At 52.3% G+C, this 27,993-nt stretch overlaps 1 protein-coding gene across 2 annotated transcripts; it reads right to left on the bottom strand.

Annotated features, from left to right (window-relative positions):
• Nucleotides 1-76: 76 nt before the first annotated feature.
• On the bottom strand, nt 77-14,596 carry ddx23 (DEAD (Asp-Glu-Ala-Asp) box polypeptide 23). Of its 2 annotated transcripts, none has more exons than XM_015344406.2 (17): nt 14,498-14,596; nt 12,849-13,053; nt 11,316-11,438; nt 10,150-10,243; nt 9,916-9,981; nt 9,280-9,418; nt 7,998-8,131; nt 7,612-7,724; nt 6,781-6,924; nt 6,366-6,591; nt 5,776-5,921; nt 4,860-5,037; nt 3,707-3,949; nt 3,371-3,522; nt 2,810-2,918; nt 2,530-2,704; nt 77-2,258 (listed from the first exon to the last, which is right to left on the bottom strand). In XM_015344406.2, exons 2-17 carry the CDS (start codon nt 13,034-13,036, stop codon nt 2,035-2,037), a joined length of 2,454 nt encoding a protein of 817 aa, XP_015199892.2. In that variant the 5' UTR covers nt 13,037-13,053; nt 14,498-14,596; the 3' UTR covers nt 77-2,034. The 2 variants fall into 2 exon arrangements, with proteins under 2 accessions (XP_015199892.2, XP_006629481.2); XM_006629418.3 differs by having other exon boundaries at nt 10,150-10,240.
• Between the last annotated feature and the right edge of the window lie 13,397 nt (nt 14,597-27,993).

Genomic DNA, 27,993 nt, shown 5'->3' with positions numbered 1-27,993 from the left:
CTTTAATTAGGCAGGACACCAGGGTCAACACCCCTAAGCTTTCAGTGGCCTGGGATCTTCAATGATCATACTGTGGTATTGGAACAGGTAAAGGTTTATTCCATGCTACAATGAAATAAGACATATTTCATCTGTGGAGACTTCTACAGGTGTGAATACCAATACTGTGGTACTGGTCTAGGACTTTTGGTCCAAAGGCAAGAGGACCACCTACCAGTCCACTAACACCACTTACAGTATAGCAGAAATCTGGATTTCATAAAAAGGCTATCCATAAGTCCACTGACCAGACACAGGCTTGCCAAGATGTGTTTCAAACATGGGGGGAATGTTTTTCAGAGGTAGCGTCAGGTACAGAAATTCCTCTTAATCTCTTAATATTGTTACTTTGTGAATCCGAGTCTCTTTCAGTTCACATTTCAGAAGAACACTCCCTGCAAGACAGAATGGAAACTTTAATTCAAATAACTAGAACATTTTAACATGTGTTTTACACTCTTAAGAAGTCAGGGGTCTTGTGTAAGAAGCACTGTTTTTATATGTACTTTGCCATCAAAAATAAAAAAAAAAGTATTGGAAACCACTGACAAGGCCTAAATGGCAAACAGTTCAATAAAACGGTCAAGAAAAGAACCAGGAGACAACAGGAGCAGGAGGTGGAGAAAAATTTTCACACACTGTAGTATTTGGTAAAAAACTGACAGGTTTCAGTTTTAATGTCACATCTCAACAGGCTACTGTGCTATTTATATACAATCACTCTCCTTGTGGAGAGATAAAAAAGTTATTAATAAAAAAAACAACTACAGGAGGATGTAGCACAACGGTTTCTCCGGTGATTCCAAGTTTATCACAGATTTACTCAAAGGTTTCAGATACCTGAATGCGCGACGACCTTGGGGTACGCCACCGTCAGGGTTCGAGACGAGAGGAGCTGCTCTGAAATGCGTCCCCGTGCGCAGACGCACGCCGCGTCAGAAACACTGCCCTCTAGGGGAGACGCACAGAGCAGCGTTACCGAGTCATGAACTGCCCAGACTGGGGCAAGCAGTCAGTTCAAAGTCCGTTCCGGCTCCCGACTCCCTGAATAGACACCGATCCCAGCTGTCTCGGCGTCACGGGCAGAGCGTGGCTTGAGAAATGCCGTCCCAGAAACTGCACTAGTCTTTTTTTATCCGGAAGGAAAGCAGGGGGTGGGAATGACAGGGAGCAGGAATGAAAACCAGAGGGAAGATGCTGAAATAAAATGAAAATCGCTGGACAGCTGCCGGCCTGGACAGTCTGCACAAAGGCCTGTGAACGGCGGGAATGCGGACCAGCGAAGCGAACACGAGAACCCCATCGTGTCGGTCAGATTCCTGGCTGGAATGAAAACCAGGAGACGCAGCGGCTCTCCGGGAGCAGGAGTGAAGATCAGTGCCCCGATTGGTTAACTGGTCACTGGCAGGATCAGCAGTGCTGGGGGAACGGCAGACCGGCAGGGGAGTGGGATGGAGGTGGAGAACAAGAGGGAGGAGGCAGAGAGACGAACACGCCGAGGGGACAGAGGCAGAGAGGGGGGGGGGGGGGGGGAAGAGACAGGAGGACAGGGGAGAGGAGCAGGCAGAGGGACAGGGAAAGAGGAGTAGAGGAGACAGAGGGAAAGGGGGAACAGGAGGAGAGGGGAGAGGAGCAGGCAGAGGGACAGGGAAAGAGGAGTAGAGGAGACAGAGGGAGAGGGGGAACAGGAGGAGAGGGGAGAGGAGCAGGCAGAGGGACAGGGAAAGAGGAAGAGGGGGAACAGGAGCAGACAGAGGGACAGGGAAAGAGGAGTAGAGGAGACAGAGGAAGAGGGGGAACAGGAGGAGTGGGGAGAGGAGAAGGCAGAGGGACAGGGAAAGAGGAAGAGGGGGAACAGGAGGAGAGGGGAGAGGAGCAGACAGAGGGACAGGGAAAGAGGAGTAGAGGAGACAGAGGAAGAGGGGGAAAGGGAGGAGAGGGGAGAGGAGCAGGCAGAGGGACAGGGAAAGAGCAGACGATGAGGAGCAGGAGCGCTCAGGCGAAGATGGTCTCCTCTCTCCTCTTCTTGGTGAGGATGGTGCCAGGCTTGTGCTGGGCATCGGGGTGGTTGGCCAGCTCGGGGGGGCAGGTGGACACGGGGCTCTCCAGGATGGCCTGCTTCAGGTCGTAGAAGACGGTCGCGTCCTCCTTCGTCAGGAAGGTCATGGCTATGCCGCTCTTCCCGGCACGCCCTGTCCTGCCGATACGATGGATATAATCTGGGAGGAGAGAGAGAAATCACAGGGATTCAGTCAGCGCCTCCTCCTGGGAACCAGGTCACCAGAGACAAGTGGACAATGCAGGACTCCCAATTTCTTCCACTTCACACTTCAAAGACACTTAATTAGTTAATTGGCCCTCAAACAGGTAACTTGTCCCTTAATTGTCAACTTTTCAAAGGGACTGTAATGATTTCCTGCTGCCAGAAATCAGTTTCGGGTTAAGAAAAAGGAGCCTCCATCGAGGAGGAGGAGGGAGCAAGGAGCTGACCTTCGATGTTCTTGGCCATGTCGTAGTTGACGACCATGGACACGTCGTGGATGTCGATGCCTCTTCCTGCCACGTCGGTGGCCACCAGGATGTCCTTGGCGCCGGCCTTGAGGTTGGACAGGGCGAACTCTCTCTGCTCCTGGCCCTTGCCGCCGTGCAGTGTGCAGGCATTGTACTGCGGGGGGGAGAGGAGACACACAGGCGTCAGTGGGGGGGGGGGGGTTTGGGGAGTTGGCAAAGACTCACGGGGCAGAAGCCGGGTCGCCAGGGAATATCTTACCCCCATCTTCTCCAGAGACTTGGCCAGCACATCGCAGCCCTTCTTCTGGTTGACGAAGATGATGATGGGCGGATCGAAGCCCCTGGACAGGACCTCCAGCAGCTTCTTCCTGTAAAATCCAGAGCAGGGGGGACTCAGAAATACAGCACATGACCCCAGCTGAACACTCAGGTTTACAAGTGGAACCACTTTCCTCACTAGTGCACTGATTCCAGTACTAAATATGGATCCCTCCCCCTCACTAGTGCACAGACACCGATTCCAGTACTAAATATGGATCCCCCCCCCTCACTAGTGCACTTATTCCAGTACTAAATATGGATCCTTTCCCCAACACTGGGGTACAGGCTTCAGCGTGTTCAGCTGCTGTCCATGAGCACTGAAAGACAACATTATGGGGACATCTAAGTTAAAATTCCACCTGAGGATTAAGAGAGCACTTAGATCCCTGCTGTAAGCGACACTGTGATCACAGCCCTGATCTCTACTGGCTCATAAACGTCACTGTCGCTGCAACGATTAATTCAAGCAAATCGGGAGCCACAGTGACCGTCTGCTCACCTCTTCTCTCCCTCCGACATCAGCAGGACCTTCTGCTCCACCCTCTCGTGCGGTTTGCCTGCAGAGCCGATGTAGACCACCGCAGGGCGCCGCAGGTAGCTGCGCGCTAACCGCTCTACCGCCGGGGGCATGGTGGCTGTGAACATCACCGTCTGGGACAAAAAGAGCGGTGCTGATTAGCGCAGCTGCCTGAACACAGTACTTTGTCAAAAGCAGCATCACTGCTCTGCTCTTGCGTTGAGGGCTGCGCCAGGTGAGTGCGCGCAGTGCCCCCACCGCCTGTACATTGGCCCAATGTGTCTACCCAGTGGACACTATGCCAGGTGTACACCTTACCTGTCGGTACTTGTGTTTTCCAGACTCGAAGTTCATCATCATCTTCTCCGGGTCCTCGGCCTCGTCGGTGTCCGGCTTCTGATTGGTCACGGGGATGTACTCCAGGATCTTCTGCACGTCCGGCTCGAAGCCCATGTCAATCATGCGGTCGGCCTCATCCAGAACCACGTACGTACAGCGGCTCAGAACCAGGTACCGGTTCTCCAGAACGTCGATCAGTCGCCCGGGTGTGGCAATCACAATCTGCAGGCCAAACCACACGTCAAGCCCATCGGAGAACACAAACCACTGCAGCCCGTTTCGCCCGCAAAGCAGACAAGCTGCTTTTCTGCTGCAGCTTCTACTCTTACAGGACTCATCGCAAACAACGATGAGCCGGCAGACAGGAATGAAGAGCTGAACGAGTTGACTGGTGTGATGGCCTTCAGACTCGGCAAGGGAGCGCTCTCGACACTAACATTAATGGTCTTGCTGGAGAAGTGGTGGAGAATTACAAGTTGCTGGGCATCACCATCTCCCACACTCGAACATGGCAGGTCAATACCAGAGAAGGCTCTTTCTGAGCAGTAAAAGAAGTCTGGAGTATCACAGGGAGTAATGGCCCTCTCTTACAGAACTGTTTTGACCTTCTCTGTCACTGTGTGGTTCGGCAACCCTTCGGCCCAGAACAGCAGGTCCTGTGTATCAAGAGCAGTGTACATCGCCTCCGAAATCGCAGGATGCCACCTTCCCACTGTGGACTCTCCGTTTTTCTAGACCAAAACCCCCAGGACACTTCCCACCCTGCACAACCTGTTTACTCTCCTCTCCTCTGGCAGGCAGCTCAGATCACTCAAGACTGGGACCGCCGGGTGTCAGGACAGTGCAACCGAGTCCCTACCCAGAGGCTGGGAGAAGCCTGAACGCTGCAGTTGGATTGTGAAACTGATGCACAGCTCATTGTTATTTTATCAGGTCTCACTGTTCTTTACTTTATGCTGTTTATTACTGGCTTTGTGTTGAGTATTTGTATTGATGTCATGTAGTGGCATGAGCTCACCAAGCCAAATTCAATGCAAACTGGTTGTTATGGCACTAAAGCACTGATCCCGAACCCGAAAAGGATCAAACTGCTGTGCAACGGGAGCCCCTCTCCCCCCTGCCCGGCCCTCACCTCGCAGCCCATGCGCAGGCGGAAGCCCTGATCCTCGCGGGATATCCCACCGATCACCGCCACCGTGCGGATTCCCAGCGGCTTCCCGAACTTGATAGTCTCCTCCTCGATCTGCTGGGCCAGCTCACGGGTCGGCGCCAGGATCACTGCGTACGGGCCCTGGTCCGAGTCCTCGATCCTGAGAGAGCAGGAACATCACCCTCAGTAATGCCCTTTGACCTCCCCGAAACTGGCACAGGCCTGCGTGGACTGAGGGCGCCCCCCACTGTCACCCTGAAACTGGCACAGGCCTGCGTGGACTGAGGGCGCCCCTCCCCCCCACTGTCACCCTGAAACTGGCACAGGCCTGCGTGGACTGAGGGCGCCCTCCCCCCCACTGTCACCCCTGAAACTGGCACAAGCCTGTGTGGACTGAGGGCGCCCTCCCCCCCACTGTCACAGGCGTGTGTGGACTGAGGGCGCCCTCCCCCCCCACTGTCACCCTGAAACTGGCACAGGCCTGTGTGGACTGAGGGCGCCCATTTCCCTCTGCAAGGGAAGACAGCTTCATGAAAACTGATCTACAATCCTTGCAATCCAATCCCCCTTGAGGATATTTGTTACATTAAAACTCCTGAACTGTTCAATTGTGTAGCAGGCTAATTACAACGCAGGTTCTACTGAAAGTTTGCAGTGCCGTTCAGTATAAGCCATGGGCAGGTATGAGCAAAAGAATATGTCCTGCTACCTGAACATTTTCAAGTTGCTTCTATTAAATGCTTTCATAAACTTCAAATCTCCCAGTTTGACTGCTCGTTTAGCTCAATAGAGTAAGAATTAGGTCTTGAATGACAAATGACAAGAGGTAATGGTGGGCAGGAGCAAGATGAGGAAGCCCTGGGGAAAGAGGTCCAGCAGGGGGCGCTCTGTCTCTCACCGGTCAATCTTGGGCAGCGTGGTGATCCAGACCAGCAGGGGAATGAGGAAGGCAGCCGTCTTCCCGCTGCCGGTCTCGGCGACTCCGATGATGTCCCGGTTCTGCAGGCCGATGGGGATGGCCTGTCTCTGGATGGGCGTGGGCTCCTGGAATCAGAGCGCACGGAAAACGTTAAACTGGAAGCTGGGGAAGACCGGCAAAGAGACCGGGACAGCACGTGTTCACCGGAACTGTGGAAACTGATGTGCTGAGCTGCCCAGCTGGACAGAGAGAAGCTGTGGGGGCAGCACACTGTACACTGTATGCAGCAAGGAGCAGAAGGGCACGTTTCAGCAGACCGATACCCATCACACTTGACGTAGCGAAGAGCCTAACGAAAACAAACTACAGGCACGTGCGCTTATAACGGAGATCAGCAGGGATGTATTCACGCAGGGGGTGGCGGGAGTCTGGAACAAGTTATCCCGCCACGCTGCTGAGGCCGATACCCCCTTGTCCTTTGAGAAGCAGCTGGATCGGTTAGCCACTCCTCAACGGGCTCCGCACCGCTCCTTCACTCTAAACGGGCCGACTGGGGTCCGGGGGCCCACCTTGTAGCCGCACTTGTCGATGACCTCCAGGATGTGGGGCGGCAGGTCGTACTCCTTCCAGTTGCGGATGGGGTTGGGGATCTTGCCGCCCTTGGTGGTGATGCTGTAGTCCTCGCGGAAGATGCGCCAATCCCTGTCCGTCATCTCCTCCAGCTTCTTCTGGGACCAGTGCCGGTCGTCCCAGCGCTGCTTGGCCTCCTTCTTCCGCAGCTTCTTCAGGCGCAGCCTACAGGGGGAGGGGGGGAGAGAGAGAGAGAGGGGGGAGTTTGGAAAGGGGGATAATGAAGAGAGAGAAGCGAAGAACAGAAACAGGAGAGAAGACACGAGAGGGGGAGGGATCACAGCAAGGTCAGTGAACATCAGGTGGAAAGCGCCGTGTGGACATCAGGTGTGTGCAAGTGTGCGCTCCACTCACTCTTCCTGCTCCTTCTCCTCCAGAGTGCGCCTCTTCTCCATCAGGTCGCCGTAGAAGCGCGATTGCTCCCTCTTCTGCTGCTTCAGGTCGATGCCGGCGATGAAGCCGCGGCCGTACAGCTGCACCTGGTGCCTCTCCTTGTACCTGAGAGCCAGCGGGGCAGAGGGGGCAAAGCTCACACTGTCAAACTCACGCCCTGTTACATCCCCACCACACCCTCGCCCCACCCCTACCACACACAGCCACACCCTCGCCCCACCCCTACCACACACAGCCACACCCTCGCCCCACCCCTACCACACACAGCCACACCCTCGCCCCACCACGTTACACCCCTTTCAGTCACACCCCCCTCAAACCCCACCAGTCACACCCCATTACACCCCTATCACAGTGACACTCCCCTCAAACCCCACCAGTCACACCCCATTACACCCCTATCACAGTGACACTCCCCTCAAACCCCACCAGTCACACCCCATTACACCCCTATCACAGTCACACTCCCCTCAAACCCCACCAGTCACACCCCATTACACCCCTATCACAGTGACACTCCCCTCAAACCCCACCAGTCACACCCCATTACACCCCTATCACAGTCACACTCCCCTCAAACCCCACCAGTCACACCCCATTACACCCCTATCACAGTCACACTCCTCTCAAACCCCACCACACAGCCACACCCTCGCCCCACCCCTACCACACACAGCCACACCCTCGTCCCACCACGTTACACCCCTATCAGCCACACCCTCGTCCCACCCCGTCCACACTCATCACAGCCACGGTTCCCGGGAGCTCCCCCAGCCCCCCGCGAGCCCTTACAGGGGGTTGTAGTCGATGGAGGTGTCCTCGGAGGCGTCCCACTCGAACACAAACTTCCTGTCGTTCAGGTGGCGCGTGCGCCGGCGCTTCTTGATCCCGCCGAGGTACCGCTCCTGTCACACAGGCAGACACACACCGCCGATCAAAACCGAGCCCTGCCCTGGGGGCCCGCAGGAGCCCAATCCCAGGAGACACGGGGACGCCAGACCCCAGGGCCACAGGCACGCAGCCAGAGCTGAAGGACAGCGCCAACTCTTAACCCTTCGCCTGCTGCGACTGCCTGGGGACAGGGCTTAATTGGGCCAGCTGGGTGAATATTTCGCAGGTCGCTCAGGGCGCAGGGTGGAACCCAGACCCGGGAGACCAGATTCCTGACCGGGACTGACCTTGATGGCCTGCAGCTCCTTGCCCTTGTCTTTCTCCTCGCGGATCTTCTGTCGGCCGTCGTCTTCCTCCGTGCCGTTGTTCTCCCTCTCCATCCTCTCCCGCCGTTCGCGCCGCTCTCTCTCCTGAGGGTCTTCTGCGGACGGACAGACAGGCACAGGCCGGCTAGACAGACAGCCCTCCACGCCCAGGCGACCCGACGCCCTCACAGAGCTGCTGGCCGATACAGGTCGTAGCACGGTGGTGAAACAGGGGTGCGCGCGGAGCTCTGGGGCGCCAACGCCGCGATTCCACAGATTTCCCATGTGGCACAGTGCAGCCCAGTGCGCTGCTGTGGTGAGATTGCTTCTCAGGGGCATCAGTGTGGCAAGAGCTCGGCTCCCCCAGTGTGTGTGTGTGTGTGTGTGTGTGTGTCAGTGCGGTAAGAGCTCAGCTCCCCCAGTGTGTGTGTGTGTGTTTGTGTGCGTGTGTGTGTGTGTGTCAGTGCGGTAAGAGCTCAGCTCCCCCAGTGTGTGTGTGTGTGTGCGTGTGTGTGTGTGTGTCAGTGCGGTAAGAGCTCAGCTCCCCCAGTGTGTGTGTGTGTGTGTGTGTGTCAGTGCGGTAAGAGCTCAGCTCCCCCAGTGTGTGTGTGTGTGTGTGTCAGTGCGGTAAGAGCTCAGCTCCCCCAGTGTGTGTGTGTGTGTGTGTGTGTCAGTGCGGTAAGAGCTCAGCTCCCCCAGTGTGTGTGTGTGTGTGTGTGTGTGTGTCAGTGCGGTAAGAGCTCAGCTCCCCCAGTGTGTGTGTGTGTCAGTGCGGTAAGAGCTCAGCTCCCCCAGTGTGTGTGTGTGTGTGTCAGTGCGGTAAGAGCTCAGCTCCCCCAGTGTGTGTGTGTGTGTGTGTGTCAGTGCGGTAAGAGCTCAGCTCCCCCAGTGTGTGTGTGTGTGTGTCAGTGCGGTAAGAGCTCAGCTCCCCCAGTGTGTGTGTGTGTGTGTGTGTCAGTGCGGTAAGAGCTCAGCTCCCCCAGTGTGTGTGTGTGTGTGTGTCAGTGCGGTAAGAGCTCAGCTCCCCCAGTGTGTGTGTGTGTGTGTGTCAGTGCGGTAAGAGCTCAGCTCCCCCAGTGTGTGTGTGTGTGTGTGTGTGTCAGTGCGGTAAGAGCTCAGCTCCCCCAGTGTGTGTGTGCGTGTGTGGTAAGAGCTCAGCTCCCCCAGTCTGTGTGTAAGTGTAATAACAGGACTGAAAACGTGGTGCAGAACTCAGGCAGGTGTGAAATATGGATGTAAGAGGGGAAGACCCCAGGAGCCTCACCCAGCATCTTCCTCCCAATGTCCTGGAACACCCTCCTCTTCCTCCTCTCGTCGTCTATTATCCGGCGCCGCTCCTCCACCTCAAGCTCCCTCCGGCGCAGGGCCTCCGCCTCCCTCTCCGCCCGGGACAGGAACTTGGGCTGGGGCGTGGGGCGGGGAGGGCAGGAGAATTCGAGAGAACAAAAACAGGAGGGAAAAAACATCCTGTAAAGCCTCGCAGTTCGCAAATTCGCGAGCGTATGGGGGACACGGGGGACAGGCTCCCAAGATCTGCTCAACACCCACCATCGGCCACATCAAGCGCAAATCCTTCCCTTGAATAGTACAAATACAACAGCATGGATTACAATTCAAATGATGAAGTTAAACACCCTGAATAGTAGAATACACTCTTATTAATTCTGCGATTTGATTCCTTAGATTTAAAAATAGCAAAAAAACACGAGAGCTGAACACGCGTGTGCAGGTGCACGCGAGAGACACGCTTCTCGACGCCCAGCGGGGTGGGGAGACGCAGGCGTGCGTGGGGGCAAGACTACAACAGAACCACAGGTTGTGGGGAAACCGGGAGGCTTTTATGTTCCCGCAGGCAGGACCATGCTTGGGAAGTCAGGCACATGAGCGTGTTCCTCCTCACCTTGGCTTCTGCCTCCTCCTCTGCTTTCTTCTTGGCCAGGAGCTCCTCTAGGGACAGCGGCTGAGCCTGGGGGGACAGAGAACCGGCCGTTGTCAGTGCAGACGGGCAGGGGAGTCACCCGTGGGCTCAAGGGTAGGGCGTCCCCTAGAGACCTGGAGGACATTCAGCCATAACCCCCCAGTCCCATACCAGGACATAAACTGTGTTGTCTCCTGCTCAGCAAGCGATTCCCACCTTTTCCTTCTTCTTCTTCTCCTCCTCTTCCTCCTCCTTCTTCAAGTCCTTGTCCCTCTTGAGCCGGTTGTCTCTGGACTTGGGAGACATGCTTCTGAAGAAGAGGAACGGGTTGAAAGAACGGGCCTGACACCAGCATTGATAAAGTCAGCCCACCGCCAAAGCACCAGGAGAATGATGGGATAGAGCCCACTGTGGCACACAGGGCTCTCCATGTGACCACGTGTTTCAAATCTATCTTATTACATTTTGCGTTGTTACATCCATGCAGCGAAAAGGCGGTGCTGTGTTATTATTCATATTTAATGTTGTTATCCAGAACGTCTCACACGTTAAGATCTGGAAAACAAGCGGATCAGTACTGAACATGAAAATGACACCCCAGGGAAGGAAGTGGCCTACCCCCAGTATACAGCAGCACCCATCCATATTTTAACCATTCTTCCGATTCAGGGTCGCGGGGGAGCCAGAGCCTGCCCCAGCAAGGAAAAAGGTGCAAGGCAGGCTACACCCTGGACAGGACGCCAGTCCATCACAGGACACACACACATACACACACTCGCACCAGGGCCAACTTTCCCAGAAGCCAATTAACCCACCAGCATGTCTTTGGACTGGGGGAGGAAACAGAGCACAGAGGAAACTCAAGGGAACCTGGGAAGAACATGCAAACTCCACACAGATAGCAAACCAGGTCCAGAATTGAACCCCGGACTTCACAGGGATTGTGAGAAACAAAAGTCCTATCCTGCCAAAAACCCTTGTGCGTGTGGGTGCTTAGATCCTGCCCGGGAGCAAACAGCAGTGATGACTCTCCTGACCCACACTACTGAAGACTAGAGAGGAAAGGCTCTAAGAGGCCTGTAAATGGAGAGCACTGTTATCCCCACTCCACGGCCACTTCAAGCCACTGCTCAGCAACTCCTGTGCTGGAGTACTGAAGCAACTATCGTTCCATAGCAGTCTGATCCATACCGGGTTTTACCCACTGCAGGGAAACCAAAAGCAGTGTTTCATATCCAAGACTTATCCAAGAGCAAAACTGCACATTCAGATGTGTGAGCAGCCTGTCCCCTCCCTCAGTCCAGTCTGCTGCTGGTAAACCCCGGTACGGATCCGAGTGCTGTGCAACGGGAGCCCTCTCGGCGTCCCCGGCCTGCGCTCACCTGGATCTTCTGCGATCCTTGTCTCTTCGGTGGCCATCCTTGTCCCTGTCCTTCCTGCTCCGATCACGGTCCTTATCCCTCTCTCTGTCCTTGTCCCTCTCCTTGTCCTTTTGGCGGCGCTCTCTGCAGGGTGGGCAAAAACAAATCAACATGCAGCCATTTCCCAGGCGAAGCGCTTCCGTGTCCCGTATCCAGCTTTACATTCAATTTCAAACTTTATTAGTATCCCCTGGGGGGGGGGCGTTTCACAGCATGATCCAACATAACCATCACCAACAGAGAGGTCGTGTGACTGTGGTGACTGAGGCAGAGCTGAGACAGGCACAGTACAGAGTCTGGGCAACACAAACACTGGGCAAGCAGCCCAGACAAAAACCAGGCGAGGCAAATCCAGGAGAGAAGCACAAATGCCAAGGCAACAAACACAGCAGAGGTGGAGTGAAAACTGAGGCTGAAGCATGCTCTTGGACTGAGCACTGAGGCCGGCAGAAATCCCGGATCCTGGGAACAGGAGGGAATGGGAATCAGTGAAGTGGCGCGGTAGAGAGCAGTCTGCTGCAACAGAAACATCGCAGCTCAGGGCGCTGGTGCCAGAGAACACAAGACACCTGCCGCCACACAGCGTGCAAAAACTGCATCTTCCAACAGCAGAATCTTACCGTGCCTCACACAAATCACAAGGAACACAACTTCTCTAAACAATTCGTTGACATTATTCAGAAACTAAACTGCTGCGAGGATAAGCGCTTTCCTACACTTCACACTGTTACACCTGGGGGCACAGAGGGAAGACAGGGGGGAGGTCACACCCCCACACTGCTGCAAGTCTTCCTGAGAGCCCCCTGCTTGTAGAGCACGTTGAATTGCTCCTGAGCTTCACTATTTCCTCCAACCTGTTGCCATTTGTAGCTCAGATTTAACCATACGACAGATAAAGTAGTACGTTAAGGCACATTCAACAGAAGACCTGAATAAAAGATTTATTGAAATGCGCAGGCTGCAAAGGAACAAGTAATAGGTTTATCCCACGCTGAAAAGAGAAGAAAGAAAACACATTTCGGCCGTGGAGCCTTCATCAGGTGTCAGAAAAAGACTTTTCACCATGGTATAAACCTATTACTTGTTCCTGCTGGTTCCACCTGTTGTTCCTTTATTGAAATGTGTCGATACGGTTCTGTCCACCTTTAAAAAGCTCAGAGGCCTGAGGAAGAAAATCTGTTTCCATGTCCGAGAGAGAGTTACAGTGGGAATAGAAAGTCACCACCCCCTGTCAGAATTTGTACCTTTTCTGAAAATAAAAACAAATTAAATTAGGCTTGCTTCATTTTTATTTACACACAGTAACCCACATTAGCCAAGTGAAAAGAAAAGTCTAAAACCTTCTGAAAATGAATATCAGAACAGTAAAATACCCTATCTGGATAAGTGAACGTGCATTTGTGAACATGCTCAGGTAGAGCCAGTCCCCTTACAGATCACACCTGTGATCGACTGGCGATCCTGACGAGTTCAGAATAAAAGCAGCCCGCCCACCTGTCCGCGGATTTGGAGCGGCTCCGGGATCTCTTCCGGTCCCGGGAGCGGTGGCGCTTGCGCTCCTTGGCCGGCGAGGCCTTGCGGTCCCGGTCGCGCTCCCGGGAGCGAGATCGGCTGCGTTTCTTCTCCCTGTCCTTCGGCCCCGAGGACTCTCCCTCCTTCTTGTCCGAGGAATCTCCGGCCATCTGTCAGCTGGGTCGGGCTGGGGGCAATGAACACACAGGTGCATCAGGCACTGCGGGCAGCTCAAGGGGTCCCCAACCAGCCCTCAGTGATGGTGGAGGGGACCCCGATCTGAGCCCCCATGGTGGAGAAGGGGTGGGACCCTAGAGGAGATCCTTTCAGGGATGGGCTGCTTCCACCCGTCAGGCCTGTAACTGGCCTCTGCTCTGCAGGCCAGTTAAATCAGAGATCCCAGTGTGTTTCCTACTGGCCGTCGGAAGTGGCTTTCAGGCAGGCTGGGCACAGTCAGAGTTGGGGGAAGAGGGGCGCCTCCAGCTCCCCTGAGTTCGGGATCAGAGGACTCACTCAGTGGGGGGAGCTGACTCCCCCCACCCCCATTAGCCAAAGGAGAACCCGGCCGCAGTCCAGAGCAGGGGAGTCGATCCGCTCCTGCAGAGCCCGCTGTCTTGTGCTGGACAGCAGTGGCCATCACAGGCGCTTAGCCACTGACGAGACACAGGGCTTATAGTGGAAGGGAGGGTGTTGCTGGATAAATCAATGTTGTTGCGGTCCACGACCGGGTGGTCCTCTGTGTTCATGCCTCACACTGAAACAGCCTGCGATTAAAGTCACAGAGCACCAGACGGCCCGCAGACATGTCTGGAGCAGAGGTGTCTAAACCCAGCCGGGACTCTCTGTTACACAGCTGACCGGATTGTTGAACTGCACCAGGCCAAGACCTGTAAGATCATTACAAACAAGAGGAGAGGCACCGCAGCCGCTCAGGAGGTCATTAATCTGAGTTTCCCATCCAGCAGTTTCTTGAAAGAAGCCAGGGTATCGGCTCCAACAGCATGCCCACCCCCACCACTATTTGTGTACAGCAATGCCTCCTGTTCTCGGTTTAAAATGCACTTCCACGTGATTTTCACGTAGCTCTAACCTGGAACTTGCATCTGAAGTTTTATTTATAAATAAATGGCCCTTTAATGAACTGTTCTCAGTTATTAGCTGTAAAAGCCCTCGTGTAACACCTGATTTTTGCCTGTGTAAGAAAACAATAAGTGTCGCTGCTCGAAAAGAAAAAGGAAATGGAGCACACACCCTCCAGGGCCCTCCAGAAAGTCAGACTGATACCGAGTCACAGTTCGGGACTTACAGTAAAAAACTTTACGACACCGTGGATTTAAAAATTAAAAAGCAATAGTGTCAAAGCTCGATGGCGAGTTGTACAAACGCAGACCTGCATGTAAACATGAAACAACGACAGTCTTCGTCTAATTCTGAAGTAAAACACGGCGGATTCACTCAATTCTAATGCGAACACAGCACGTCTGCAAAACAAAATGGAAACACAACGAAACGGGGCTCTACGTCTAAACAGTATTTCTAAAAAATAAATTAGTATATTTTCCATGATTTGGGTTACAGGCTATTAATAGTAACCCAGTAGCCGGAGAAGTTGATAAAACAGATACCCTTACCTTCTCAAATATTCCAATCCTCTCTGATCACCGAACTCACTTCGTTTCTACCAAGCCGCCATGTTCTGCGAAAGCGGAAATGCGCCTGCTTCGAACAATGAATTCTGGGAGCTGTAGTGTTCTAGGCGAGAGTCCTATAGGAAGCTACGGAGTTATGGACAACAATTCCCAGAAGACTCTCTACATGTGTCGTCATCTTACAAGGACATTATTTAAGCCCTCTAATCATATGGGTATCGTACTGTAGTACACAGGTATTATCAATATAATTACAAAGCCAGAACAGTGATAATTAAACCATTGTAATCAGGATCAAATCTATTTATCACGTTCAGCAGTACATTAATTACAGTCTACTGCAAGTAACCTCTAAGTGAATTAGAAGGCAATATACCGTATCTGCAGCTGTATTCCACACATCCATTTTCAATCCACTTCATCACTGTAGAGTTGCAGGGGAGCCGAGGCCCATCCAGCTGGCAGGCAACCGGTGCAAGGTACGACACCAGTCCACCACAGGGCACACACTGACACACACACTCACACCCACACCCACACCAGTCTTCCCAGAAGCCAATTAACCAGCATGTCTTTGGACTGTGGGAGAACATGCAGACTCAACATGGGTTCAGGAATTGAACCCAGGGCCCCAGCGCTGCAAGGCAGCAATGCAAACCGCTGTGCCTGCATGCCAGCCCAGATATGATCATAATAATTCTACACAGGAACAAATCAGGGTTTATTCCATGCTGAGAAGAAAAGAAACTCACATTCAAACTACTATGTTTTCAGTGGCCTTTAACTCCCACTCTAATTTTTTCAATAATAATAATAAACTTTATTTTATATAGCGCCTTTAAAGGTGGCTTCTCAAGGCGCTAAATGTATCACTCAATGTATCATGGAAAAATACACAGTTTTATCGTACTGTTCATATGTTTTTTTATGTGTAAATGGGTTCATGTTGTGTTAAATGTATCGTGTACTGGGTTATGCCTCTCATAAGATAAGATCACTTTATTGGCCATATACAATTTCTTGTATTGGGAATTGGTCTTTTCGCAGACCCCAGCTTGCTCTCCCTGAGACACACAGACACAGACAGGGAGAGAAGCTGGGGGTCAGAGCTGCCTGCAAAGCAAATTTCCCATCTGGGAGAATAAAAGAAGGCGGTGCCTTGAGAATGCCCTGGATCAAAAGGCACGGTATAAAAAAATTATAATTAAAAATAATTGAAAAAATGTTGGAAAAAAATATAATATTGAAGGTTGCAGGATTGGCCACAAGGTGGAGCTTTCGCCATTTAGTTGTTACTGCAGTCAGGTACTGGTAGCATTTCATTAAATATTATTTTGAACAGATAATAAATGAACACTTTTAGACTATTAAATAGAAGTGGTTAATTTATTAAACGTTTGTGTTACCAAAGGATTTACCAAGCCTGTATGAAAACATTATAGCGTTGAAGAGCCAGAAGTATAATAGGTTTTAGATGCAGCTAAGATAAGCAGATCTCCAGAGCCTGATGGTATTCATACTGTTGGACTCAAAGGAATGTTCTGCTCTGACGGGCCAAAAAAACTGACTATTTTTAGTCTTAGACAGAGAGACTATGAGGGGAACTGGGGTATTCAACACCCTTAAAGGCCCTGACAAAGTCAACTCTGCGGTCTTCTTGAGTATCAGTGAAACAGAAGGGTAAGGACACCAGTGACACCTAGACAGCAACTCAGAACGACAGGTGGTTCTTTACACAAAGAATGGAGGGTGTCTGGAACAACCTGCCTGGCCATGTGCTGGAAGTAAGTTCCCTGTGCTCCTTTAAGATGAGAGGAGATCCTCAGGTCAATTACCTACTAGCCAGAAAATGAACCAGATGGGTCTGAAACGCCTTCTGTCATTTGTAACCTTCTTACGATGTTAAGTAGTTAGCAGAACTTTAATGCTGAATGTCACTCGTCTAAACCCAGTGCCTCAGGACCGGAACAGGGTAATATGAGCCGCCTCCTGTCTTTTTAATGGATGAAATCAGAAAATCTCATCAAGAAAAGGCAAAGACATAAAAATAAATTAAAAAAGGCCCATGGCCGTAAATGAGGTGTCTATCTTGAATACCAACAATGTATTAAGCAGGCTTTCCTCACCTCTGTGTGTCTGGATGCTATTCAGATGTGCTAATTGGGGAACAAGGGTTGGTATTAGCAGCAGTGCAGCTGAATGTAATGGAGTCGGCTCTGGGCAGGGAGGGTAGGGGCACAGGAGGCATGAGCTGAATGTTAATGTCATTCAGGAACGAGTAAGTCCGAGAAACATGGATCTGTAACACTACGCAGCTCTTTATTACGCAATTACTCCAGCATGGAAGAACTCCAGCATAGAAACCCTCATGCACAATCCTTCAGTGCACACACACACTGCTGTCATTCACATTCTGAAAACTGGACAAATATACTTCAAAGGTGGCTTGTGGTTTTATTGTCATTATTCACAGGGACTGTCCCGATCCCCCCTTAATTCTCAGAGGAGCAGAGACTCGGGGAGAGACTGGAGGAGAGGAGAAGAGACTGGAGGAGAGACTGGAGGAGAAGAGGAGAGACTGAAGGAGAAACAGTTTGGAGGAGAGGAGGAGAGACTGGAGGAGAGGAGGAGAGACCGAAGGAGAGACAGTTTGGAGGAGAGGAGGAGAGACTAAAGGTGAGGAGGAGAGACTGGAGGAGAGGAGGAGAGAGTTTGGAGGAGAAGAGGAGAGACAGTTTGGAGGAGAGGAGAAGAGACTGGAGGAGAGGAGGAGAGACTGTAGGTGAGGAAGAGAGACTGGAGGAGAGACAGTCTGGAGGAGAAGAGGAGAGACAGTTTGGAGGAGAGGAGACTGGGCACAGGACAAAGGAAGGGACAGGGGTACACATTAAAAACACCCAACTACCACTATAACAGACACAGAAAAAAGACACTCCTTCCACACCCCAGCACATGACCGAGCAGGTAGTATTTGCTCCCCTTTGTGACAGACAGACGAAACTGTCTCCCTCTCTCCCTCCTGTCCCCAGATAACACACTTCCATCGACCCCCCACAAACAGCTAGGTATGAAACAAATGGTAGACACAAGGCCCGTGGTAATTAGATAAACAGGTCACCTCCCAGTTTCTAATTAAATCAGCCCCCCCATCTACCCCTTCCTGATCCCTAGCACCTTTAACAAGGAATCTTAATTAGAACTAATAGCTTCTCTGCAGCATGCTTCTCGCGCTTGCAGCTCTCAGGAGATAGTCCACCCCCCTGGTTCTGTCTATGGGCTCCTCAGGGGCTTGGGCACGTCTCCTGAGTACATGTTAAAGACTGCTGTTCTCATTTAGAGTCTGCGTCCTAAAGAAATCCTTCAATCCTACCAGCTGGGGTATCTCAATCCACACTGAAAAAACTCCAATATGTTCAGAACTCAGCGGCCAGAATCCTGACCAGGTGGCTTGCAAGTGATCACATTACTCCTGTCCTGGAACCCTCGCACTGGCTTCCTGTCAGCTTTCTAGTTGACTTCAAAATCCTCATGCTCACCTATAAGGCTCTACATGGCTTGGCACCTCAGTACCTGTCTGACTTATTATCTGTCTCTTCCTCCACCTAACAACCTTCATTCATCTGTCTATCTGTCTGGTCTCCTGTCTGACCTCCAAGGTCGTGTACACTCGATGGGTGACGTGCCAGGGCCTTCTTTTACCGGCTGCTGAGTTATAGCACAGATAAGGCAGAAACAGCTGAAAAAAAAACCTGTTTCTGTCTGTGTAAAAGACTCAGTTAACCATTTCAAAGCACCAGATTATGGGCTCCTATTCCAGATTTGTATAAGGAAGGTTGTGGGTTCAAATCCCAGGTGAGCATGCTGCTGTTGTACCCGTGACCAAAGTACATCACCAAAATCATTCCAGTAATATATCCAGCTCTGTAAATTGGTGAAAATGTAGGCTGATTTAGCTAAAAGCTTCAGTGAAATGAGTAGTACTGTAGGGTGGCATGGTGGCACAGTGGTCCGCATTGTTGCCTCACGCTGAGCCCCTGAGTTTAATTTCCGGACTTGGGGTGCTGTCTGCGTGGAGTTTATAAGTTTTCGTTGTGTTTGTGCAGGATTCCTTCCACAGTCCAAACACACGCTGGCGGGTTAATTGGCTTCTGGGAAAACAGGCCCTGGTGTGAGTGTGTGTGTCTGTGTCTGTGTGTGCCCTGTCATTGACTGGTGTACCCTGCCTTGTGCCCATTGCTTGCTGGGAGAACTGGAAGAAGCAGATTGATGGAGTAGTGCTGCCTGGGCAACCTCCGTGCATCAGTAAAATCATATTGTCTGTTTTCAGGACGTGGGGAGGCTCTCTCTTGGCTCACAGTGGTGCAGGATCCTGGGACATCTGCTGTGTCCTTAAGGCACCCCAGAGCCATCTGGTCCCCCACAGTCCCCTCCTGCTCTGTGTCTGTCTGTTTCTGGCCATGGGGCTGAGGCAGCCCCGAATCGCTGCTCTGAGCAACAGGGATGACGCACACACACACACACACACACACACACACACACACCACCTGTCTGTCGATTCACGCTGCACAGGAATCAGAAAATAAAAAGCATGCCGTTAAAAAAACCTTGGCTTCTTTTGTGCATTTACAGTGAGAATGGCCCATTAATTAAAAATGAAAAAGCTGGGATACTGATGAAGATGCTGCCCCTCACTAAGGGGCACTAAAGGGGGGGAGGGGGTTGTTTTTTTCCATTTTAATTACGCTGAGTGTTTGCACAGGCATGTTTCTCATTAGCGGTCCCGCTTGCAAGGGGAGACCCTGTGCCTTCGCCATCTCTGTGGCCCGATTCTGCACTCAGTCTTCCAGAAGTGCATCGGTCCTGGGGCACCGGCCCCCCCCATCCTCCTCCCTGCTGCCCCTCCGGTCCAACCCCCCCTCCTCACCCCTGCCTCCCCGTCCCTGTCCCCTCTCCTGGGGTTTAACCCTTTGTGAGCCGGCGCCCTGTGTCCAGACGGGGGTGGAGATACAGTCCGTATCTCTGTTTCTGTGCCCACGCCAATAATGTGAAATCAACTTGTAACCAGCTCTCACCCCATGCTGACTTTAATCCACATCCCGCCCTATCGAGATCCGAGCCATCTGACTGAGCCTTGACCTTTCATTTTGTAATTCCTGAATGTACGCATATTGTCCTCATCTCTGGCTACAAGCAATCACTGACCAAAATATTAAGATCCCCCACCAATATTGCCAATATTGTGTGTGGCCGCTATGAGCAGCAGGAACAGCTGGAACAGCTGGGGCAGGCCATGGTTCCACTGGTTTCCAGCAGGGGTGAGGTCAGGGGATCGTTCTGGCCAGAGAAGGTGATGGGAGTCCGTCTGTTGCTCCTCCAGCCCAACCACACACACACACTGCCCCCTGCTGGGGGGGGGCAGTCCGGGGGTTTCTAATATATTGGCCAGTAGTGGTCTAACAGTGCTGTAGAATAGCAGGTGTGAACTGTGTTCATTCTATTATAGTATCTCATAGCAGTGTGGAGATCAATGTCTCAGCCTCCTGTGTTTGAAACGGGGCTGTTCACCGAGGAATTGGGTGTCGATATTGTCTATTGCACTGTAACCTGTGTCGAGCTGATTGAAATTAGTTGGTTGCTCTACCCTACCAGACATCAGCTCGTGACTAATTTTCGGCCTCTGGGTGTGAGTGTGTGCTCCTGCCTGCCCATTGAGGGTGGACTGGCGTCCAGCTCCGGGTGTATCCTGTCTTGCGCCTGCTGCTTGCCAGGACAGGCTCCAGCAGGAAGAAGGGGACAGGACGTGGACTGGATGGATTGACAGCAGGCTGTGCATGGACACATGCATTCATGCTTCCAGGAAGTGGATGGATGGATTGGAAGACGCAGAACACCCTGTCAACAGCCCCCTGAAGTCAGCTGGGCTCGGATAATGAATCAGATTAAGGGGGGCTCTTTTTTCGGGGGGGGGGGGGGGGGGGTTATTCTTTTCAAACAGCTGGTTTGCACACCAACAACCCGCCAGCGCTCAAGAAAATCCCCGTTGTTATATTTCTGTGGATACCATGGCAGCTGGGAGGAAAGGGAGGGGTGTGGGGGGGTATCCTCAGTGTAGTGTCTGTGTATGGCTTTTCTCTGGGGGTGGGGTGTTAATTCCTTGTGCGTTTCCTGATGGGCTTTCGACCTCCTGCTTCCCATTGTGCGGCTGATTCCCGTTTTCCCCCTCCACCGGCCTTCCCGTGGCCGAACAGGTGCAGGAGCGGGCGGCAGGCCGGCCGAGAGCCGCGGGCTGGGGGCGCACGCCGAGCCCCGCGGGGGGCGGAGAGGCGCAGGGGCCTGGCGGCGGGGGGACAGAGAGATGGGAGGAGCTCTCCTTCGGCTGTGGCCGGAGACCAGCAGGTTAAAAGCAGCGGACTGGCGCATGAAGCTGGACGGCTCACGGCAGAGCTGAAGGAGGGCTATGATGTCCACTTCTGCACAACGCCTTCGGTCCTCTTTCTCATTTAAGGGACAAGGCAGACAGAACAGAAGAGAGGTCAAACACGAGAGTGGGGTCATTCCGTTCGGGAGTTTGGCGTTATTTGATGTGGACTTGTTCCAGACTCCCACAACCCTTTGTGTAAAGACGTCCCTTCTCCTCCTCGGTTCTCAGTGCACTTCCACAGAGATCTCACCTGTGTCCAGACAGATAACTCTGTAGTTGCAGAGGGCTAGTAAATAAAGGAAAATGAGATTCATTTCAGAACCCAGACTCCCGTTTCACAGCCTCGCTTTCCTCTCCGACCTTGTACAGCTCTGTTAGGCAGTGTTTGCTCTGGAAAGGCGCTGTGTACCATAGAGCTGGACAAGGGTGAGCGCTCTGGTCTGGCACGGGGGCCCGCGCCAGTTTCATACATGTTAAGGGCGAGATTAAATCTCTCAGAACAGCAGCTTTTAATGTGCATTACGTGTTTCCCCAGCTTTGATTTACTGCGGCCTAACCTTAATCCCTCAGACGCTGTCTGCCATTTCCATAATGGAAATAATTCATCACACGCCGCAGACGGAGACTGTCGCTGCCCCACACTCTCGGGTGGCACGAGCGTGACAAAACACAAGCCAGTTTCATGGGAGCGCTAGCACACCTGCTCATATCCTGATTTCCCGGCCTCATCCCAATCCGGCAGCAGTGGCGCAGAGGGACAGGGAGCCTCCGACATGGAGGGAGAGATCCAATCCCTGGTATGAACCAGGAAACAGGAGGGAAATCCTCGGGGGAGGGCCTGTTTTGCCAGGATCCCTGTTGGGGTGCCCCGAGCGCTGTGCAGGGTGAGCAGCACTGGCGGCTGCTGTGTTCGTGCTCAGCGGCGATCCGCACAATTCGCCTTCTCTGTGCCTCTTCAGGGGGAGCCCTGGGAGAGCTGGGGGAGGAGATCCCAAACACACTTCAACCTTTGGGACTGTGATCCATCCATCCTTTTTCCAACCGATTCATCCAGGACAAGCGTTGCAGGGAGCTCTTAGATACACTCACACCAGGGCCAGTTTTCCCAGAAGCTGGACCCACATAGACCGCAGGGTGAGCGCCCCCTGCTGGCCCCACTAACACCTCTTCCTGCAGCAACCTTAGTTTTTCCCAGGAGGTCTCCCATCCAGGTACTGACCAGGCTCACTCATGCTGAGCTGCAGAGGGCTGCCAGCTGTGAGCTGCAGAGTGACATGGCTGCTGGCTCCATGGGCTGATGGCTACGTCAGGGGTCCCCACTCCTGATGCTGGGAACCGGCCCCCCCCACACAGCTGCTTGTTTTCATTCCCGCCCAGAGTAATTACCTCATCCAAGCCTTCATTGAACTAACGAGCTGCCGAACTGGAATCTTTGCACGATCGTGTTTTTCCGACCCAAAAGCTTGGGAGTCATGAAATCCCATTGCTAAAAGGCATCCTCTCAACATGTTCCAGACCTGGACAAGGGAAAATGGTACTGCGTTGTCTTATTAGATCGGTCACGGGTTCGATTGCGTAACCGAGAGCTGGGCAGGCGTGGGGGTCCCCAGGACCAGGACTGGGAACCAGCTCGACTGGGGGCTCTCCAGGACCGGAGATCAGCTCTCAGGACTGAACAAGCCCACATTAACTCATTCTTTTCTTTCACAAAGGGAAAGACCTGCAGGAGTGTCAGCAGCAAGAAGACTGAATCCAGCAATTATAGAGCAATGAGTCTGACTTTGATCACATGTCGGAGAATGGAAACAATTATCAGAACTAAACTATAGGAATGTCTGTACAGAAATAAACACTCACTGTAATAATATCCTAGAGAAGAGTCAGCATGAGCTTTAAAAAGGTAGATTTTATCTAACCAACGTGTTACGAGTTCTAAAATCACAGTTCAGTGCAGTAAAGCCCAATTATATCATGGTAAAATCGCACTACTGTGCAGCAAAACCCAGTGATATGAGGGTAAAAACATAGCACGGAGCAGTAAAGTCCAGTAACGTCAGGATAAAATCAGAGTACAGAGCAGCAAATCCCAGTGATATATTGTAAAATCAGAGTACAGTGCAGTGAAGTCCAGTGAAAACAGGGTAAAATCATGGTACAGTGCAGCAAAGCCCAGTTAGATCAGGATGGAAATATAGTACTTTGTAGGAATGTCCAGTGAGATCAGGGTGAAAGTATGACTGAATTGAAATGAAAGGGTTAATCCAAGAAACGTGACTGCAGGGATGAAAACTGTGAAGTGTGTTAAAGTGGCGTGACCTGCTCAAGTCCCTCTGAGGGGCCGGGGGAAATGTCACCTAGGCACGTCCCTCTGGAATTACCCTAGTGCTGGGGTCTGGAGACAGGGCGGAGCGGGATTCTGGGAGTCCAGTCGGACCCGCCCTCTCTCGAACAGTGTCTGACTACAGGTCATCCAAGCTGGTCATTAGGTTCGGTCATTAACAGTTAATTCATCAGAGGATCTCACCCAGCTGCTACTCGAAAGAAACCAGGGTATCACTCGGTTTCAACAACATGGTTTCAACAACACGGTACCCTCCCACCACCAGCCCAGTTCATCACAAAGAGCTTACACGCACTCATACTGACACACATCCTTTATAGATATATACAGTACACCCACTGGCCACTAAATTAGGAACCCTCCAGTCCAATTAACAGACCCCCCCCCCTCCCCCCCAGTAGGGGGCAGTGTGTGTGTGTGGGGTTGGGCTGGAGGAGCAGGAGACAGACTCCCATCACCTTCCCTGGCCAGAACAATCCCCTGACCTCCCTCCTGCTGGAAACCAGTGGAACCAGTGGACCTGTCCAGTTCAGTCCCCACACACCACCTCCCTCCTCTCACCCCCAGCTGACGGTCGTCCTGCTTCAGGAGTGGGATGGGATGGGGCGCTGGACACTTCAGATCCCTGAGGAATCCCTCAGGCCACAGCCTGTCCCAGCTGCGCACACAGGCCAGACAGGCCAGGGTTCCTAGTATTCTTTCCAGTGACAGCTCAAGAGGAGAAATGTGGGAAAGCACCACAACACAAAGCTGATACACAACACCAGCAGGGTGGGAGCGTGCCAGACACACACCCTGGCGAACCTCCACCAGTGGGTTATTATAGAGCGACACTTTCAGATATGTCAATAACCGGGGGCGCGAAAGATAACACAGGCATGTAGGCACGCGGTACAGATGCAGGAGGACGGAGCAGCCGTTGCCATGACAATCATGCTTCTGCACCAAAACCCCACCAAAAAAGAGCTGCTGGAGCAGGCAGAAACAGTGTCGAGGTTTGAAAAACAAAGCAAAAAAAAATCAGAGCCCCCCTCCACTTCCCATCGCTTCCTGCTTCAGTAAGATCACCTTTTCTGCGCCTCTCGCGCGCTTGTGAGAAACCGCGGACCTGGCGCTCCGGGTCAGGCTGCGCGTGCTGTTCTGCGGTGCGCGTGGCACCGTGCGCATGTCGTGTGATGTCGTGTGAAGTAACCCATCTTAGCGTAGTAATGCGATATAAAATCCAGTTCTACCTGCAGGGACACGTCTAACGATATCAGATTTAACAGAGGTGACTAAGAAATGTGAGGCTGCTGAACTCTCTCACTACAGTAACAAGCATTTCCAGTGTTTATTTCCAGTGTTTATTGAACGGCGTGCCCTGTACAGCAGTGAGTCTGGGGGTGGTCGCAGGAGAGAGTGTTTGTGGGGGGGTCTCGTCTGCTAGTGTGCTGGGCAAGAGCGTGAGACCGGAATGTGACTGAAACCGGAGACTCAGATTTCTTCACGTGCCTGCTCTGATCAAAACAGTGATGCTGGTCGTACAGGAAACCAGTGGGCACCTCCACACCGCCCCCAAACCGCTTGCTATTCGTCTCGCTGTCTCCTATAAAGCGGCCCCAAAAGTGATCGGACAGCGCTGCCGCGTGTTTGTGTGTTAAGCTCAGTGTTGTGAGTCTTGTGTGTGTGTGGGGGGGGGGGGGGTAGGGTTAGGGTTAGGGTTAGAAGAGGATCTGCAGCCAGGGGGACCTGTTCATTAAAGTCAGAGAAAATACAACTTAAGCACGTGCCGGTTTCCCTCCCGCGCGTGGGACGATCTACACCAGCAGCCCGGCTGATCGCTGGCCGTGCCCGTGACGTGCTCGCAGTGCCCCGCAGCAACCCGGCAGGGCGCAGAGGATCCTGGTGTGATCATTCCTGGATTTGGACGAACAATCTCTTTTGCAGCAATGCACGGGGGGCCGCACGTATTCCGTTGTCATGTAGTCTTGGGGTTTCGCTGGAGTCAGGTGGGGAACCAGCAACACACGCCTCTCGCCTGCAGGTGTTCAAAAAACCCCAATAATTAACAAATACCACACTCATGGCGGCGGCGGGTTCTATAGGGAAGCCGTTGCAGCTGAGGAGCCCCCCAGAGGCGTGCAGTCCTGGCCCCGCTCCGCCTGCGTCGCTTTGCCGATACAGGGGAGGCGGCCAGACTGTGCGTCTCACGGTCTGTTCAGCGAGAACACGGCGTCCCGGGCCCTCGGGCTGCGCCATTGTCACACGAAGCGCACCGGATCTCTGCCGGCTCTGCATTGTGTGCTGTTGCCTGGCAACCGCAGATGAGGGCGGGAGTGGGGGGGACTGGCACGGGCTACATAGCTGTTCGGAATCCTGAGCATTGCAGCATCTCGCGCACTCGTGTGTTAAAGACATTGCCTGCTGTCTCGGATTCACCACCCCCTCCCCAACACACACACAAGAAAGGTTTTAACGCCACAAAGACCAGTGCTTTTTAAGGTTTTTTTGTGTGCATACAAGTTCCGATTTCCTAGCATTTAACTATTTGAGACAGTGGGGCTTCCGTGTCGTCTGCGCGCAGTATGTTGTAAGCAAAAGCATAGCGAATATTTGCGTGCATGACAACGGCACTTGTGAAAACTACAGAGGACACATCTTTTGTCCAGCGCTCTCTATTGTAGGGGCAGTTCTCAGTTCCTTCACTGCCGTGGCTGGTATCAAAAAGCCCTGTTTTTCGTTAGTTCCATGGTGCAAGCCTACGTGATCTGTACAGTCCCACTGAAAAACATAGGGTACACGAGAATGTCCGTTTCTCTGAACTACAGAAGCAAAGTGCAAGGTATTCTGTGGCCCAAAATAGGCCCGAACGCGCTGGTTTCCTCCTTGGTGACGGCGGGCTGTCGGCTTTAACAGACAGGACACGGGGATGGGAAAAGCACCAGCGACAGTGCTGGGTTTCTTGCGCGAAACTTAACGACAAAGCCGATCCAGCTCTGTCTGCGCGAGGTAATTAGGAAGGCGGCTGCGCGCGGGCCTGCGCTCGGTTACCTAGCAACGAGGGGGCAGGAGCTGTGCGGCTTGAAAAGAGCGGTTTGATCTTATTTTATTTAATTTATTTATCTTTTCGCTAAGCTGCAGGCTCGATCGCTCTAACCAGAACAGCATTTGCCTGGGACGCTGCGGCATGTGTAAAATTATATGCCTCGTTTCTCACAAAAAAAATTGGATTACATCTCCTTACCACGGGCGCCTGGGAAAAAAAAAAGCAGGCAGTCAAAAACAATTCATCATCATTGCTTAATGTGTCAAAAGTCTGATTTTTAAATGTGCTTATTTGTGTCGGTGTTTGCCCTGAGGTCTTTATTTAATTCACACATGGACGGAGACAGACGTTATCATTTAAAGAGGAAAACTGTATCAGTTTACGGAGATATGTAATGAAAAATATACGAACACTCTTTCCTTTCAGAAACATGGAAAACCACGGGCAAGCTATGTTTACACCCGTTTCATTCTGAATTAGAAACCGTGAACCAAGTCAGTAAAACCTGTGCACAAAGGTAATTTAAAGATTATAAACCGAAGTGTACATGACTGTTAGCTAGCACATAGGTGAAGGAGTTTCCAAAAACCTAGCATTTCACTTTTACTCTAGTATAGTTTCTCCTCTATATCCACATGATTTATTGATCCAGACCCCGAATTTTTCTCATTGTGTAGATTCCTTCCAATAATACCGACCGCCTCCGTCACTATAGTTCGCCTCAGTAATGGAAAACGCTGGAGAATCGTTAGTCACTGCACTGAAACCAGATTTAAAACCCTGGCTGAAACGCAAAACCCTTAGATCTGCTTTTGAAGAACAGGGTGGAAAAGTGGACGATTCGTAATCATTTGTGAGATAGCCCAGAATGTGTGCATATATTAGTGTGTGATTAATATTCACCCCTCATGCAGATATTATGCCCCTGGACAAAATTAGGCGCATTGTTGCCTGTTTCTTGCTCAGTCCAGAGGGCTGAACCTGCATAGACTGATGAGATGAGGAACAAGCTCCTCTATTCCATCTGTCCATCCATTTTCTTTCTGCTTTTTCCAATTCAGGGTCAATGGGGAGGCCTGAGTACCGCACCAAGCAACAGGCACAAGGCAGGGCACACCCTAGACAAGACACCAGTCCATCACAGGACACACACAGACCAGGGCCAGTTTTCCTAGAAGCCAATTAACATACGAGCTTTGCACTACGAGAGGAGATCAGAGAACCAGAGGGAAACCCACACGAACACGGTGAGAACATGCAGACTCCACACAGACAGCACCCCAGGAATCGAACCCAGGACCGCAGCAGTGCTGACCCCTGCGTCACCATGTCACCTGCTCCTACATTGGTTTAGAAAGAGGCACTGTGCACTGTGCACGGCCCACCCTTGTTTGTTCTGAGCAGAGGGAAAGGCCCTAAAACAATCCCCCGTTCGGACACACAGGCCCCGTGATGATGCCCCTCCTTATAAAGCCCAATGAAGTAGAGAAAAATAATTTCTGATGGTTTTACAGCATCTTTAACCTACCTACGGTGCAGATATCTGCAAGAGCTCATTAATATTCATTCCCATGATCCATACCACTGTCTGCACAGAGGAATTCCAAGCCCGGCTTTGGATACAGGACAGGACACATGCAACATTACCCACGGAAGGTTTTGTCACTCTTGTGCCCTGTGATGGACTGGGG

This window comes from Lepisosteus oculatus, chromosome 1 (assembly GCF_040954835.1).
Source record: "Lepisosteus oculatus isolate fLepOcu1 chromosome 1, fLepOcu1.hap2, whole genome shotgun sequence".
Classification (NCBI taxonomy): domain Eukaryota; kingdom Metazoa; phylum Chordata; class Actinopteri; order Semionotiformes; family Lepisosteidae; genus Lepisosteus; species Lepisosteus oculatus.
The sequence above is the reverse complement of the archived record's forward strand: the minus strand, read 5'-3'. Positions and strand labels throughout refer to the sequence as shown.

Excerpts from the sequence above, each read along its gene's own strand:
- ddx23 (XM_015344406.2), bottom strand. The coding sequence starts at position 13,036 with ATGGCCGGAGATTCCTCGGACAAGAAGGAGGGAGAGTCCTCGGGGCCG. Across the intron at positions 9,982-10,149 it reads AGAAGAAGAAGAAGGAAAAG|GCTCAGCCGCTGTCCCTAGA; the intron begins GTGGGAATCGCT and ends CTGTCCCCCCAG. Across the intron at positions 9,419-9,915 it reads AGGAGGAGGCAGAAGCCAAG|CCCAAGTTCCTGTCCCGGGC; the intron begins GTGAGGAGGAAC and ends CCCACGCCCCAG.